The sequence below is a fragment of the Scyliorhinus torazame genome, chromosome 18, assembly GCF_047496885.1.
Source record: "Scyliorhinus torazame isolate Kashiwa2021f chromosome 18, sScyTor2.1, whole genome shotgun sequence".
Taxonomy (NCBI): domain Eukaryota; kingdom Metazoa; phylum Chordata; class Chondrichthyes; order Carcharhiniformes; family Scyliorhinidae; genus Scyliorhinus; species Scyliorhinus torazame.
Genome location: NC_092724.1, coordinates 159,848,278 through 159,864,080, shown reverse-complemented (window position 1 = coordinate 159,864,080; position 15,803 = coordinate 159,848,278). Strand labels below are relative to the sequence as shown.

Sequence of the window (15,803 nt, the reverse complement as noted above, 5' to 3'; positions counted from 1 at the left end):
AGCTCCCCCTTGGCCATTCCAGCAGCAACCCGGTCTCTCCCCCCACCCCACCCCCGCCCCACCCCAGCTAGGTACCCCCCCTAGCTGCATTGCTCCCCCCATTGCACTCCTGTAAGTCAGCTGACTCCTGCTGACCCCGGCCATTCCTGCTGCTCCATCGACCCTCCCCAGTGTGGAACGTTCTCTCCCCCCCCCGACCAGCGGGATCTCATCCATTCCACTCCCAGCGCGGGAGAAAAAACCCGCGCTTCCCAGCTCCGGCCCCGCCCCTTCAGCCCTAAACGCGGGGGGGAAAAGCTTGCACTTTCCATTCGTCCGGCCCCGCCTCCCATGGCGAAGCACCCTTTCCAGGCCCAGTCCCACTACCCCCAACTCAGGCCTCTCTTTCTCCCCCCATTTCTTGTGGAGCGCCTCGTGCTCCTCCACCTTCACCGCCAGGCCCAAGATCTCATCCTCGTTCTCCGTGACCTTCTGCCGGACCTCCCGGATCGCCGCCCCTTGGGCCGTCTGGGTCTCCAGCAGCTTATCGATTGAAGCCTTCATTGGCTCCAGCAGCTCTGCTTTTAGTTCCTTAAAACAGCGCTGGAAAAGCTCCTGCTGCTCTTGCGCCCACGCTGCCTGGTCTCCGCCCGCTGCCATCTTGGTCCTCCTCCCTCGCACCTTTCTCTGCTTCAATGCCACTTTAAAAAAAATTTTTTTTATATAATCGCCCCACTCCTGGTCCACTCCATACATTATCGGGGGAATGTTACGGTCTCCTTCCCACACCGGTAAACGTCGAACAAGCGCCGTTACTGGCCCTAAAAAGAGCCCAAAAGTCCGTTTTTAGCGGGAGCTGCCGAATGTGCGACTTAACTCCGCATAGCCGCAACCGGAAGTCCCAGATGTGTTCCTTGTTTTGCACATCATTGGTGTAGGTAAGGTTTTCTGAGCCAAACATGCCTTGGCAATATGGCCCATTTTGTCACAGTTCTTGTTGCACTTAACTTTATCTTCTCCAGCAGTACCCACTGAGTGTCCAATCTGTGTACATTGGTGACATGATCCTTTTGCAGCCTTATTTCTTATGGTATCCATTTAATGGATCTTCATCCCAGCCCATTTCTGTGAACCTTCTTTCGTTGCTGGCTCCATAGATTCGGCAACTTCCAGAGCAGCTTTGAGAGTTAAATCGCTCACAAGCTGCTTCCTCTGAATAGGTTCCCTGTGGAATCCATAAACCAATCTATCACGTCGCGTATATTCAAGTGTTACAAACTTGCAGTATTTTACTTATCTTCTTAAAGTTGTTATTATTGCAAAACGCTTTCCACTTCTTCCTGATTATGGAGGTGGAACCAAAACCTTCCTGCAATTAATAACTGTCTAGGTGAGAAATGCACTTCTAAAATCTTCATTGTTTGATTTAACTCCCAGTTTTGCTGGATCAACCGAGTTTTGTAGCAGCAAAGTTTTAACTCCTACTAAACCAACGAAAGTTGGGAACATTAGGTTCTCCAGTGTTTGATTCATTGAGATATAATTGGAATCTTTCCTCATACGAGTTCCAAGTCTCTCAGTCTTCATCAAATGCATCCACTGCATGCATTTTTCCGCCATTCGAGATCCTGGTTCCTATGGTCTATACTTCAACCACTTCTCCCCTTCCAATTCTTTTGATGTATGGCACAAGCAATCCCCTTATCCACAAAGCAGCTTAGAACTTTTCCGTTTTGCCTGACTGTCATTTGACCCCCCACCCTTGACTCCACCGAGTTTATCGTGTTTCTTCCCCCACCCCGAATCACCAATTTTGTTGACTTGTTTTTCACAGCAATTCTGGTTTCTTACCTCAATCCCCATCGCCAGTTTTTTCTTTTGTTATATTTTTGAGTTTGCTGCAAAGAGAAAAGATATGGAGGTCCCCACACTCTGGATTCTTACAAACACGACGAGGAGGTTTTATTCGGGATGTTGCTAACACAATCAAAGATGGACAACTGAAGCCAGTGAAAACACACCGCTGATGTCACTGAAAATCACGTGATGTTTCACCAACAGGGATGTATTCTGAGATACATGACAACTTTCTTACCTATCTTTGTGATGTCTTCATACTTAACTCCCATGTCTTCGCTCCCCTTATCTAAGTAATTGATGCGGATTGTAAAAAGGTTGAGGCCCCAGCACAGACTCCAGTTGTCACATCCTGCCAATCAGACGAAGACCCATTTATGCATATTCTTGTTTTCTGCCAGCCAGCGAATTTTTAATCCAGGCTAATATGCTACCCACTACCCCATGAGCTTTTAATTTTTGCAATAACCTTGTGGCATCTTATCAAATACTTTCTTGAAATCAAAATACAGTACATGTATTGGCTATCCACAGCACATGTTACTCCTTCAAAGAACTCTAGTCAATTGATTAAACATGGTTTCCCCTTCATAAAATCATGTTGACTCTTCAATTACCTTGAATTTGTCGAAGTGCCCAGCTGTAATCTCTTTAATGATAGATTCTAACACCTTCCCCATGACAGGCGTCAAGCTAAGTGGCCTATAGTTTCTTGTTTTCTGCTTCTCTTCTTAATAGAAGGGGTTATATTTGCTACTTTTCTAGTCAGATGGAACCGTTTCTAGAATCTAAGGAATTTTGGAAAATTAATACAAACACATCTACTATCTCATTAGCTACCTCTTTTAAAACCCTAGGATGAAGTCCATCAGGACTTCCGTGCATCCATTCCAATCCCAGTCAACTTGAAGTCTCACTTGCGGATGTCCTTGTATCACAGACACGGATGACCTGTCTTTTGGTCTTTTTGCAAATCTTTGCCAATTGCAAAATCGCATCACCACACAACATATCTTTGAGTATGCAGCTATCATCCATTCAGCTCACAGCAAACAGGGTCACTGCCGATTCAAGAAGGCAAACATGCCTTGGATCCCTGCACGCTGGTGTGCTTCCATATTCAATAATCTGTCCTGCCAAGAGATGGCAAAAACTTTTCCAAGGCAGTGGACGGAGTTAAAAGCCTGTTTAGCTACTTTCCTTGACATGCACATGTTGCCATGCCTTGCTACTGTAAAGAAGGATGCTCAGAAGCCGGGTACATGCGGAGCTTTGTATTTTCAGTTAATTTGCTGTTGGTCCACACCATTTCTCAACTTTGACATGACAGTTGCCACCTTGGCAATCCTAATGCTGATTTCAGCATCAACACACAGATTGTTGATAATTTTTGACCCAAGGTATGTGAACCTATCAATAACCTCCAGACTGAGGATGTCAATTTGGACAGAAGGTGGAGTCTCTACGTCCTGGCCCATAAATTTGGTCTTCCTGATGCTGATTGTCAATTCAAATTCCTTGCAGGTCTGGGAGAACTGAAATACAAGATGTTGCAAGTAAACCTCAGTCAGGGATGTCAGTGCAGCGTCATCAGCAAACAGTAATTCATGAATTAGGATATAATGCACTTTGGTCTCATTGTGCAGTCTTGCCAAATTGAATAGCTTGCCATCAGCTCTGGCATCCAAGTGGACACCCTCATTTGAGTTGCTGAAAGCAGAAAATAGCAGGATGGAGAAAAATATACCCAAGAGGGTAGGCACCGGATGCACCAAAGTCTCCAATGATCCTTTGTAACTGACAAAACTGTGCATGTTCTAGTGGAAAGAAGAAATGATGCCCAGGATTTTCCACAGTAGTCCTTCTTTGCTGACAAGATTGAAAGCCTTGCTGAGGTCTATGTAGAGCAGCCTGATGTGTTTGTGGCACTTCTCCTATAACTGTCGAAGTGAGAAAATCATGTCAACAGCTGTAAGCTAACTAATACATCAATCCCATTCTAATTATCAAAGCTCCAAATTATTGAATGCAACTATGATCTGGCAAATAGAATGATATTTTCTTGACAAAGGAGTAAAAGAGGCAACAAGATTTGACCTTCAAGTTACACTCCTTCAGAGATCATAAGAAATAGGACCAGGAGCTGGCCATCCAGTTCCTTAAGCTTGTTCCACCATCCGATAAGATCACAGCTGATTTGCTTAAACTCTATTTCCCCACCCTATCCCCATATCCCTTGATTCCCTTGGTGCCCAAAAATTTATAAATTTCCGTCTTGAATACACTCAATTAAGTCACAGGCCTTTGAACACTTTGAATGAAAAACAATTCTCTTTCTCTCCAATTCTGATAACCCCTTATCATGAGGCCATGACCCCTAGTTTTCAAACTTCCAAGTAATGGGAAGCAGGGTCTCAGCATGAAATGAAATGAAATGAAAATGAAAAAATGAATGAAAATCGCTTATTGTCACAAGTAGGCTTCAAATGAAGTTACTGTGAAAAGCCCCTAGTCGCCACATTCCAGCGCCTGTTCGGGGAGGCTATACGGGAATCAAACCGTGCTGCTGGCTTGCCTTGGTCTGCTTTCAAAGCCAGCGATTTAGCCCTGTGCTAAACAGCCCCTGACAGCATCTAGCCATGACTGCAAAGAATTTTATACAAACACCTCTCATTCTTCTGAACTCCAGAGAATGTAGGTTCATTCTATTCAATACCACATCAAAGGAAAGCCCCCTCATCTCAGAGATCAACCTAGTGAAATTATGTTGAATCCCCTCTTATGCAAGTACAGCCTCTTCCTTAGTAAACTGTACGTGAGGAGACAGTGTCAAGTACGTCAGCAGACAGTGAGCCAAGGAACTGACTCCAGGCACAGCACACATGAATGAATGAATGAGAAACAAAATTCAAACTTCGCCTGAAACAGATGTCATATTCATGCAAACAACTCATAAATTGCATTGTGAAGGCAAATTACTGTTAATTTTGTACCTTCAATTCTGAAATTAAAAGATAAACAAACATACATTATACAGATTTAAATATTTAGAATATTTCCTCTGATTCTTTACTGTAATTTTAGTCATTCTTTTCTGAACCCTTCACAAAGCAGCGCTCCGAAAGCTAGTGACATCGAAACAAACCTGTTGGACTTTAACCTGGTGTTGTAAGACTTCTTACTGTGCAACATCCTTAAAGTTATGGTGTCTAAAACTACAGACAGCTCTTCGAATGTGGCTTTGTCAATAAATTGCCTCAGATTAAAATTCTATGTGTGATGTGAACCAATTTACGTTTTTGCAGAGCAGGGGCTGTGACCTCCGCCCCAACAGGCCTCGGGAGTTTCACACATGTAACATCCGCCCCCGGCCCTTATATGCACAATCTAGCAGTTACCCTAACAACAGTGCTCCTGCACATAAAGAGGGGGGAGAAAGAAATAATGCAAAAATGGGGACAGGGAGGGGTCCCAGTTGAGAAGTGGAGCAGAGAAAAAGGCTCCAAGCAGGAAAAAAAGTTACAGTTGGCAAACTTCAAGTGGCGAAGGCTCAAGAAAAACCCTGGCGTTCAGAGGGCTTGGGAGAATCCCTGAAGATCTACGGCAGCAGAAGGCAGACTCCGTGCTAAGGATCTTTGGGGCAAAGGTACCCCTTTAGAGGAGTACCATTCTGGTTGGGGCGGTCAAAAGGACTGAAGTTGTGCTTGTGAGTTGGTGCTGGAATAAAGACTCGTAAATTCAGAAGAATTGATTCTCAGGAGACAAGACTGAAACCCTGCAAGGTAAGCCATCTGTGAGGCCACCTTAGTTGGAGTGACCTTTGAAGAGAATTCCAAGATCTTCAAAGGCGAAGACTGGAATCCCTTGCGAGAGAGACAGAGTTTCAACAATATTGGTTGACTCACAGTGTTTACTGACCTCTGGGTGGGTTGCTGAGAAATCCATGTGACACGTCTAAGTTGAATCTACCATTTATTGTGCACTGTGGTGTGTTTGGCCAGTTGGTATGTTATTATCCCGAAATGTTACACTATAAAATAGATGCTGGAATTTTTTTTATTGTTGACCTTGTATAGTAATGTTTTTTTTTGTTTATTTATAAGCTGTGGATTCATGTGGCTTTATTCTATTTGCAACTTCCTTGAACCTTAAACTTCTGTCTATTTTAAACAGAAGTTATTGCTCCCCAAAATTTGTGGGTTCTGGTCCAGGATCATAACATATGTCTCAACTTGCAATCACCTTATAATTAATTTCATTACATTGTATCAATGCGAACGGAATTCAGGGAAGCGTAACGATGGGTCATGATTAAAAACTGAACCAATTAAATCCTAATGTGCCTTCGGCTTTTAAAAAGTGAGCTACAAATGCAGAAAATCCAGGAACATACAGTGGCAGACATTCAGGAGATGATCACCCCGGGGCATAATAAGCAATTAATGGAACTAATTCTACTTGGAGATAGGAATGGGGGGGGGGGGGGGAAAGAGGCATATTATATGACCAAAGGAGGATGAATTAAGTGTGGGCAAAAAACATATATTTGCTTTGTCTTTGAATAGTGTCACGGGAGATCAATTATGCATCAGTTGTGACTCAGTGATTGCACCCTCACCTCTGAGTTCAGACAGTTGAGAGTTCAAATAAAAGCAAAATACTGGGGATGCTAGAAATCTGAAATGAAAACAGAAAATGCTGGATAAACTCAGCTGGTCTGGCAGCATCTGTGGAGAGAGAAACACAGTTAATTTTACAAATCCATATGGGTGGCTCATATTCCAGCATTTTCTGTTATTATTTCAGTTGCGTACATGTCTGAATCAGAGTTGAGAGTTTTCAAAGTTGAGAGCTCAGGTTCCACTAGAGACTTGGAGGACATATTGCAAGCTGACGCACACCAATGCAGCATAGAGTGCTGCATTGCTGGTGATGTCTTCCAAGGTTCCACCTGCCCTCAATGGCACTATTTAAAGAAGAGAAGGCGACTTCTCTGTTCTAACAGATGATCCATTGGAACAGCCATTATCAAAGTCACAAATTAAATGTTGTTACTGCAACCGTGGCAAACATCCTTGCTCATCCCTCTCAACCCATGTGCACCCTTTGACATGGTTGACCACACTATCTTCCTCCAATCCCTCTCCTCAGTCATCCAGGTGCATGGGTGAGACTGGGTTCATCTGGTTCCATTATCTTTCCAGTCATAACCATCTGCAATGATGTTTCTTCCCTTCCCCACATCATTACCTGAGGGATCTCCCAAGGATCTATCTTTAGCCCCACCCGTTTCTCATCTACACCCTTTCCACCATGAGATTATCAAAAAGCATATCAGCTCCCATGTGTGTGCTGGCATCAGCAAGCATTACCTCACATCACCTCACAACCTCTCTATTGTCTCTACCTTGTCACACATCTGACATCCAAAACTGGATTAGTAGAAATATCATCTAACTAAGTATCAGGAAGACAATGTCACACTCTTCAGTTGCTTCAGACGTTCCCTTCCCTAGCCACTAACTAACCTTATCTCTTCCTCCCGACAGAAGTTGAAGTAGATCTTTTGCAATTTGGGTGTCATATTTAACCCAATGATGAGTTTCTATCAGAGCTTCTCTGCTCCATCACCAAGATAGCCTACATATCCATAACACTGCCCGACACTGCCCAATCCTGTCACTTCTTCTGCTGTTATACAATATTCGATGTACTAATAATCTTTATTAGTGTCACAAGTAGGCTTACATTAACACTGTAATGAAGTTAGTGTGAAAATCCCCTAATCGCCACACTACGGTGGCTGTTTGGGTACACGGAGGGAGAATTCAGATTGTCCAATTCACCTAACAAGCACATCTTTCGGGACTTGTGGGAGGAAGCTGGAACTCCCGGAGGAAACCCACGCAGACACGGGGAGAACGTGCAGTCACCGCAGACAGTGACCTTTGTTACCTCTTGACACAATTGTTCAAATGATCTCCGGATGGTTTCTCATTCTTCAGTTTGCCTCAACTTGAGTTCATTCAAAACTCTACTGTCCAAATCCTAACTCGATTGCCCAAGTCCCACTCACCGACCACTTCTGGGTTCACTGACTCCCATTCAAAATTCAAGTCTTTATTTTTCGTGTGCATGCAACCTTAAAACCAGCTTGTGTGCACAGAAAAGGGGGTCAAAATTACAATTACAAAATAGCCTTATCTAACATGTGTACAGAATACCCACATGCATATACAGTGGACAAATATCAAGAAGGTGAAAGTATTTACAACAAAATATTTCATTCTGCAGGCTTTGCACCATGTAATCTGAAAGAACAATGTTTAAATGTAAATCAAATTCCAAAGGTTAAAGTACTCCCACCTTAAATATTTCTGGTTCTTTTATATCCAAAGGTTCTGTAGTTAGATGTTCAAAATGAATCCTTCTTTGTTGATAGTCCCTCGACTTTCTTGGTACTACCAGCCAAACAACACCAATTGCTATCATAAATCCACAGCCAATGCCAAGCAGTAGCCCACTTAAATAAGTTGGCAGAGGCAGCACTATATAGGCATAAACAAACATGGTAAAGAGTAATAAAGTCTTAAATGGAACTTCAGGTGGCGGTACTTCAGACTTAATTTCATCTTTCTCCAATAGTTTATTTCTTTTGTCAAATGCTTCTTCTCCAGTTAAAGGCTCTATAATTTTATCCACAACAATCTCTTCTTCAGTTTCTATCTCAAATTCTGAAAGGTACAAGTCGCAGTACTCATTTTCTTCTTTGCTAGCAAGTGCAGAAAGTGAGCATTTTTCTAGACCTAGGGTTGATGCATTCAGAGAAATTTCCTTTGTGATCCCCTGTGAATTCTTGGAGTCCGCCTCTTTTGAAGGCTCATCCATGGGTTTGGAACTACTTGTACCTGGAATGGAATCTTTCGTTGAACAGTCCCCATCAGAGTCATATTCTTCTTCTTTAATGCTATAACTGTTGCTGCTTTCCAAATTTCCATTTAAACTAGTAATAGTGGTAAGTTCTGTCGCACTAGACGATAAAGCCTTATGCCGAAGACTACTGGCCTCATCGCCAATTATTTTGTTTAGAAGTTGAAAGGGTTCATAAATAACTTCTGAAAATCGCCTCTTAGTGTCTTCAATTCTAGCCTCTACTTCAGTTACTTTAAAAAATGACCTACCTTCTGATGGCGAGGTGATTGGAGAAGAAGGTGCAGTCTTAGAATCCCCTCCAGTGACACGCGGTTGCGTAAACTGTTTGAAGAGATGCAAGTTTATTCGGGAATCAGAGGTCCTAAATGGGACAGATTCAGATTCTTGTTTTGAATCTTTGTCTGTTGACAGAGATTTAACTAGTGTTTTCATTAACTGCCTTGTCCTTAGAGGGGTTGTGGGTTCTTTTGGTTCTACTTCTGTTGAAAGAGATTTTACTAAACTCAGAAATGGCTTTGTGCTCGTCATCGAAGATGAAGGGACAACGGAATGCACATAAGGTTGAGGTGAAGAATCAGATGTAGAAGCTGAAATTGTAGTTCTCATCTCTGAAGACAAACTGGTAGCATCCAATAACTGGGCTGGTAATGAGAACAATGGCAATGGCAATGCAGTAGTAGTAAGTGATTCAGAAGGTAGTTTTACTGACGTTCCCAGTGGCTCTGAAGAGATAATTGTTGATGCCGAAGGTGGAATGGAATTTGCAACTGAAGTCGATGCTGTTGACATATCTGATGAGGTAGCAGACTCTGACAAAGGTTGGCCACTATGTTCACAAGTACTTTCTTTTCCTTTAAGTTCTGGTACAAAACTTTGGTCTTCACGAAGAGTTATGGAGGAATCTTCAAATTTTTCTTCCTCTTCCTCCTCCTCTTCCTTACCAAAGGCAGAAAAGTGTATAGTGATGGTCTCTCTAGAAACGGAGCGTTGAACTTGCACTTTTGGTGATGACGCCATAGAAACTGCTCTTTCTGCATGGTTACTGCTCTGACTTGTCATTGCAGTCTTGCGTAAGTATCAGTCTAAAACAATAAAAAAAAAATTACAATCTTTTGAAAGAGAAAGCCATTATGCAAATCACTAGAAGAAACACTTTGGCTACAGATTGCAAAGCTGATTTCTGCCCGTTGTTAAAAGGTCTATCAACACGTTTGACCCTTTAACTCAAGCACTCCAAAACAAATCAGTATTATCACTGCTGCAAAGTACAGCAGCTGGGCACAGAAATTGCTGCAATGAGTTAGAAATAATTTCATAGCACATGCCAATTTGTAGTGCATGACAGGGCTGTGATTAGTGGAGTTCCTCACGGACCAGTGCTGGGACCTTTGCTGGTTGTAATATATAAAGTTTGCGACAACACAAAGGTTGGTGGAATTGCGGATAGCGATGAGGACTGTCAGAGAATACAGCAGGATATAGATCGGTTGGAGACTTGGGCGGAGAGATGGCAGATGTAGTTTAATCGGACAAATAAGGTAATACATTTTGGAAGGTCTATCCAGGTGGGAAATATACAGTAAATGGCAGAACCCTTAAGAGTATCGATAGGCAGAGGGATCCTGGTGTACAGGTACACAGGTCACCGAAAGTGGCGACTCAGGTGAAGAAGGTAGTCAAGAAGGCATACGGCATGCTTTCCTTCATCGGCCGGGGAACTGAGTTTTAAAATTGGCACGTCATGAAGCAGCTTTATAGAGCCTTAAGTTAGGCCGCTCTTGGAATATAGTGTTCAATTCTGGTCGCCGCACTACCAGAAGGATGTGGAGGCTTTGGAGAGGGTACAGAAACGATTTACCAGGATGTTGCCTGGTATGGAAGGCATTAGCTATGAGGAGAGGTTGGAGCAACTCGGTTAGTTCTCACTGGAACGACGGAGGTTGAGGGGTGACCTGATAGAGGTCTACAAAATTATGAGGGGCATGGACAGAGTGGATAGTCAGAAGCTTTTTCCCAGGGTGGAAGAGTCAATTACTAGGGGGCATAGATTTAAAGTGCGAGGAGTAAAGTTTAAAGGATATGTACATTTTTTTTTTTTTTTTTTTTTTTTTTTTTTTACACAGAGGGTGGTGGGAGTCTGGAACTCGCTGCCAGGGGAGGTAGTGGAAGCAGATATGATAGTGACTTTTAAGGGGCGGCTTGACAAAAACATGAATGGGATGGGAATAGACCGGAAGGGTAGGGGGTTTTAGTTCAGACGAGCAGCATGGTCAGTGCAGGCTTGGAGAGCTGAAGGGCCTGTTCCTGTGCGTAAATTTTCTTTTGTTCATAATAAACATAAGCAAACAAACCTAGGAAGCTCCAAATGCTGAATTTGTAAATAAGTTAAACAGAAAAACTTTGGACCACATCCTAATTGTTTTCCATTAAGCTAGGTCATCTTTATGCCAAAACCAGTTGTTAATTGTGTTTCAATTATTATTATTTTTTAATGGGCTTGTGTTCTAATTTATGGAGGAACCCTGTTGTCTTTTTGTTGGTTCTTACTTTCCAAATGCCAAACCTATCGACTGAGATACACACTGAGACTTCAACAAGAAACTTAATCACAGCGTCAATATCTTTACGAAGGAATGAATAGGAATAGGATTCCAACAAGGTCAATGTTGACATATGGCATGATCCAGGTTCTTAACAGGACCAGATTCCAGAATTGTACAACACTGTGGCAGGTAGGTCTATCAACTCAGCCACAAGAATGTGCATTCAAGTCTCCACGGGGACACGGTCTCGGGATAAGGGGCTGCACATTTAGAATGGAGACGAGGAGAAATTGCTTCACTCAAAGGGTTGTGAATCTTTGTAATTTTCTACCCTAGAGGACGGTGGATGCTCATTCATTGAATACATTTAAGGCAGGAATAGACAGAGTTTTAGGTCTCTCAGGGAATTACGAGATATGTAGAGCAGGCAGGAAAATGGGAGTTCAAGCCCAATATTAGCCACAATCCATTGAATGGAGAAGCAGGCTCAACGGGCGGAGTGTTCTGCTCCTGCTCCTATCTTTTATGTTATGTTCAAACTTATTGGTATCTATAGAGATCATAACAAGAGTGCTAGCGCATTTTGAAATAAAACATAGTTTTAGAATATGGCAGACAAACAGTCTTGGGCAACAATGGATGAATTTCAGAATCAGTACCTGAAATATTAGCGTTAGTCAATTTTTTCGAAGACAGTGACTGCATAATTTAAAAGCGTTGACATGCTTTCATTTCAGATTTGAATATAGTCGACAGGTGAAAAACAATGGAGACAATTCAATAATAGTATTGATTAAATGGTGCACTTAGCCAAGGAAAGAGTTTCAAATTTTCAGAACATTGAACGGTTAATTGTATTCTTTGTTGTTATGGGCGGCATGGTGGTGCAGTGGTTAGCACTGCTGCCTCACAGCACTGAAGACCCGGGTTCGATCCCGGCTCTGGGTCACTGTCCGTGTGGAGTTTGCACATTCTCCCAGTGTCTGCGTGGGTTTCACCCCCACAACCCAAAGATGTGCAGGGTAGGCCATGCTAAATTGCCCCTTAATTGGAAAAAAAAAATTGGGAACTTTAAATTTTTAAAAAAATTCTTTGTTGTTATAACAGTCAGGTGAAAAAATTCTAATTTTGCACAGTACAAATCAGGAAAACAAAATATCAACAATAATTTTTTAAATTAAGTTAATTCGCAGAGGTGTTGTAGATTATATAGATAATTCGACGTTGGAAGGCAGGCAGAAATACATAATTTTCTACATATGGTAATCGTGCCCAAGGGAAAATTTAAGCTTAAAACAAAAATTAAACCTTGCATGAATATACAAATATTTATAACATCTGCATTTAGTTGTCTCTGGAACACAGATTCGCAAAATGAGGGATTTCTCTGTAATACTGCCCCAGGGTGACATGAAACTTCCAAAATATTTTTTCAGGCAAACAAAGGTATCAAAATCGCTCATGTAAATGCTGCAATTACCAATTAATGTTAACATGAATTAATGAATTCTCATGAATTAATTCCAATATAGTTCTGTGAAATTTGAATCCAATGTCACCATTTCATGATCTTTATATTTGCAGACTGTGTTCACCACCAGATACTTGAATTCAAAAGGGACTGCAAGCATTCATGTTCAATTAAAATGAAGGAATCTGAAAATTGTCTCCATGTTGACGAAAGTATGTGTAAATGCCATGTTCCACACCTACTCTGCCAATCTCTGCATTTGTTCTCTTTTTTTGTACAATTCTTCAATGTCTACATCCCTCCCACACCATCCCCCTGAACGTCAGAATTTTCTTTTTAGGGAAGGATAGGTTACTTTATGTCATTAAACATTAATGAGAGTTTGCATTACAGGGCTGGGGAGTCACTTCTTTCTGTATGAAATTAGCCAATTTGACATGGATATTCTGCATTGAATTTCTGCAATTATTGAATTGCCTATTTAATACTCTGGCAGCTTTCTCAACCAAGCACATGAATCAGCGGAGGAATATTAAAAACATTTGTCACAGAAGTGATTTTATTAAGCTGTCATTGACAGTTCTATCAAACGCCACTTACTCAGCACTAACCTGCTCAGTTTGGGTTCTGTCAGGACCACTCCCTCCAGACCGCATTGCGGCCTTGGTCCAAATATGGACAAAACAGCTGAACTAAGAGGTGAGATGAAAGTGCCAGCCCTTTACATCAAGGCAGCATTTGATCAAGTATTGCATCAAGGAACTCCAGCAAAATTGAAGTCAATGGGAATCAGGGAGCAAACTCATCAGTTGGAGTCGTGCCGGGCACAAAGGAAGATGGTTTGATTGTTGGAGGCCAATCATCTCACTCCTAGGACAATGCTGCTGGACTTCCTCAGACAGTACCCTGTGGCCAACCATCTTCAGCCGCTTCAATATGCTTCCCTTCATTATAAGGTCAGGAAGTGGGGATTGATCAATATCTTTGCAACTACTCAGATACTAAACAGTCTGTGTTGCATACAACATGACCTGGACAGCATTCAGGCTTGGGCCAATAAGTGGCAAGTAACATTTTCACATACAAATGCCAGACAATGACCAACTTCAACAACAGAGAATCTAACCATCTTTTCTTGGCGTTCAACAGCATTACTATCACTAAATATTCCACTATCACAGCACAGTGGTTAGCACTGTTGCTTTTTGGCACCAGAGACCCGGGTTCGATTCTCACCTTGGGTCACTGTCTGTGCGGAGTCTGCACGTTCTCCGTGTGGGTTTCCTCCGGGCCCTCTGGTTTCCTCCCCCAAAAAGCCCTGAAAAGACATGCTTGTAAGGTGAATTGGACATTCTGAATTCTCCCTCAGTGTACCAGAACAGGCGCCGGAGTGTGGCGACTAGGGGATTTTCACAGTAACTTCATTGCAGTGTTAATGTAAGCCTACTTGTGACACTAATAAAGATTATTATCAACATCTTGGGGCTATTATTGACCAGGAACTGAACTGGCAAATCATATAATTACAGTGGCTACAAGAGAAGATCAGAGGCTGTGAATTCTGTAGCAAGTAACTCCACTCCTGGCACCTCAAAGCCTATACCTTACAACGCACAAAGCAGAGTGCAATGGAACACTCTCCATTTGCCTCGATTAATGCAGCTCCAATCACATTCAAGAAGCTCGCTATCATTCAGGACATAGCAGCCCACTTGATCGGCACTCCATCCACTACCTTAAACAATCATTTCTTCCACCACTGGCGCACAGAGACAGCAGTGCACTGCAGTTAGTCATCAAGTCTCCAACACATTCCAAACCCATGATCTCTGCCATCTAAACCACAACTGCAAATTGTCTTTCAGGTCACGCAACCTGACTTGGAACTATGTAATTGCTCTTTCACTGTCGCTGGTTCAAAGTCTCGGGACACCCTTACACCACGCTCAGAGATTCAAGAAGACGGCAGACTACCACCTTCTCAAGGGCGGTTCAGGGTGAGCAACAAATGTTGGCTTTGCAAACACACCTCATATCAGATGAACTAATAAAAAGAAATTAAGGTTGACCAATCATAAAAACATCAAATAATCAGCAATGACAAAACAGACAATTTTCCCAGCAAAACCAAGGTCAAATATTGAAGAATCTGACTGACTGCTTCAGTAAGATTAATACCATTTGTTTTTCAAAAATGGGAGTAATCAAGGTTAGCATGTTTACCTACTATGGTGAATTAGACTTTTGGGATTTTCAAATATCTTAGAAGCAAGGTGTTATCAAAGAATTACTACTTATTAAGATGTCTAAGTTCATTTTAGTAAATTCAGAATTTGCCTTCACTCAAATAATAGCATATTGCCTTCCAAGATTTTCTCCTTGGGTTGCATTGCATTCCCCAAGTTTCACCTGGAATAAAGCAAGTTAGTAAAGCACCATCTCTTTCGAAAAAGTCAAATCTGAAAAGTTAAATACTTGAGAAAATTGCCCTTTTTTTTGCAACAAGAACAACCTGTTAGCAAAATTGATGCCCGTGGGATCAAAAGGGCAGTGGCTGTACAGATACAAAATTGGCAAGGAACAGAAGGCGAAGAGTAGTGGTGAAAGGTTGTTTTCAGACTGGAAATAAGTATACAATGCTACTCTCAGGGATCTAGACCGCAGCCCTTTTTGATGTCTACTAAAACGGCCTGGCTCACAGCGCACCATTATTTCACAGTTTGCAGATGGCACAAAACCCAAATGCAGGAAACAGTGAGGATAGTAACAGACCTCAAGGGGACATTGACAGACCGATAAAATGGGCAGACATACGACATTTAGAAATGAAATATACAAGAACATTTTGGTAGGAAGAATGGCAGAGACAATAGAAGCTTATGAACCAATTTAAATTTTAATGGAACAGATACACCTGGGTAAGTAGGTACACATCTTTGAAGGTGGCAGTACAAGTTGTGACAGCTATTTAAAAGGCAAGAGAAATCCTTGGCATTATAAAAAAGTGCGAGTACACAAGA

At 42.1% G+C, this 15,803-nt stretch overlaps 1 protein-coding gene across 4 annotated transcripts in view; it reads right to left on the bottom strand.

The window, feature by feature from the left end:
- tex2 (testis expressed 2) overlaps positions 1 to 15,803 on the bottom strand; it is a 128,657-nt gene that overhangs the window by 60,261 nt on the left and 52,593 nt on the right. For 2 of the 4 annotated variants that reach the window (XM_072483757.1, XM_072483754.1), the window contains exons 2-3: positions 14,020 to 14,101; positions 8,203 to 9,851 (exon numbers count right to left, since the gene is read on the bottom strand). In XM_072483757.1, the coding sequence (XP_072339858.1) occupies positions 8,203 to 9,828 (1,626 nt within the window). In that variant the 5' untranslated portion in view covers positions 9,829 to 9,851; positions 14,020 to 14,101. The remainder of the gene's footprint in view (positions 1 to 8,202; positions 9,852 to 14,019; positions 14,102 to 15,803) is intronic. The other 2 variants (XM_072483756.1, XM_072483755.1) reach the window with 1 other exon arrangement.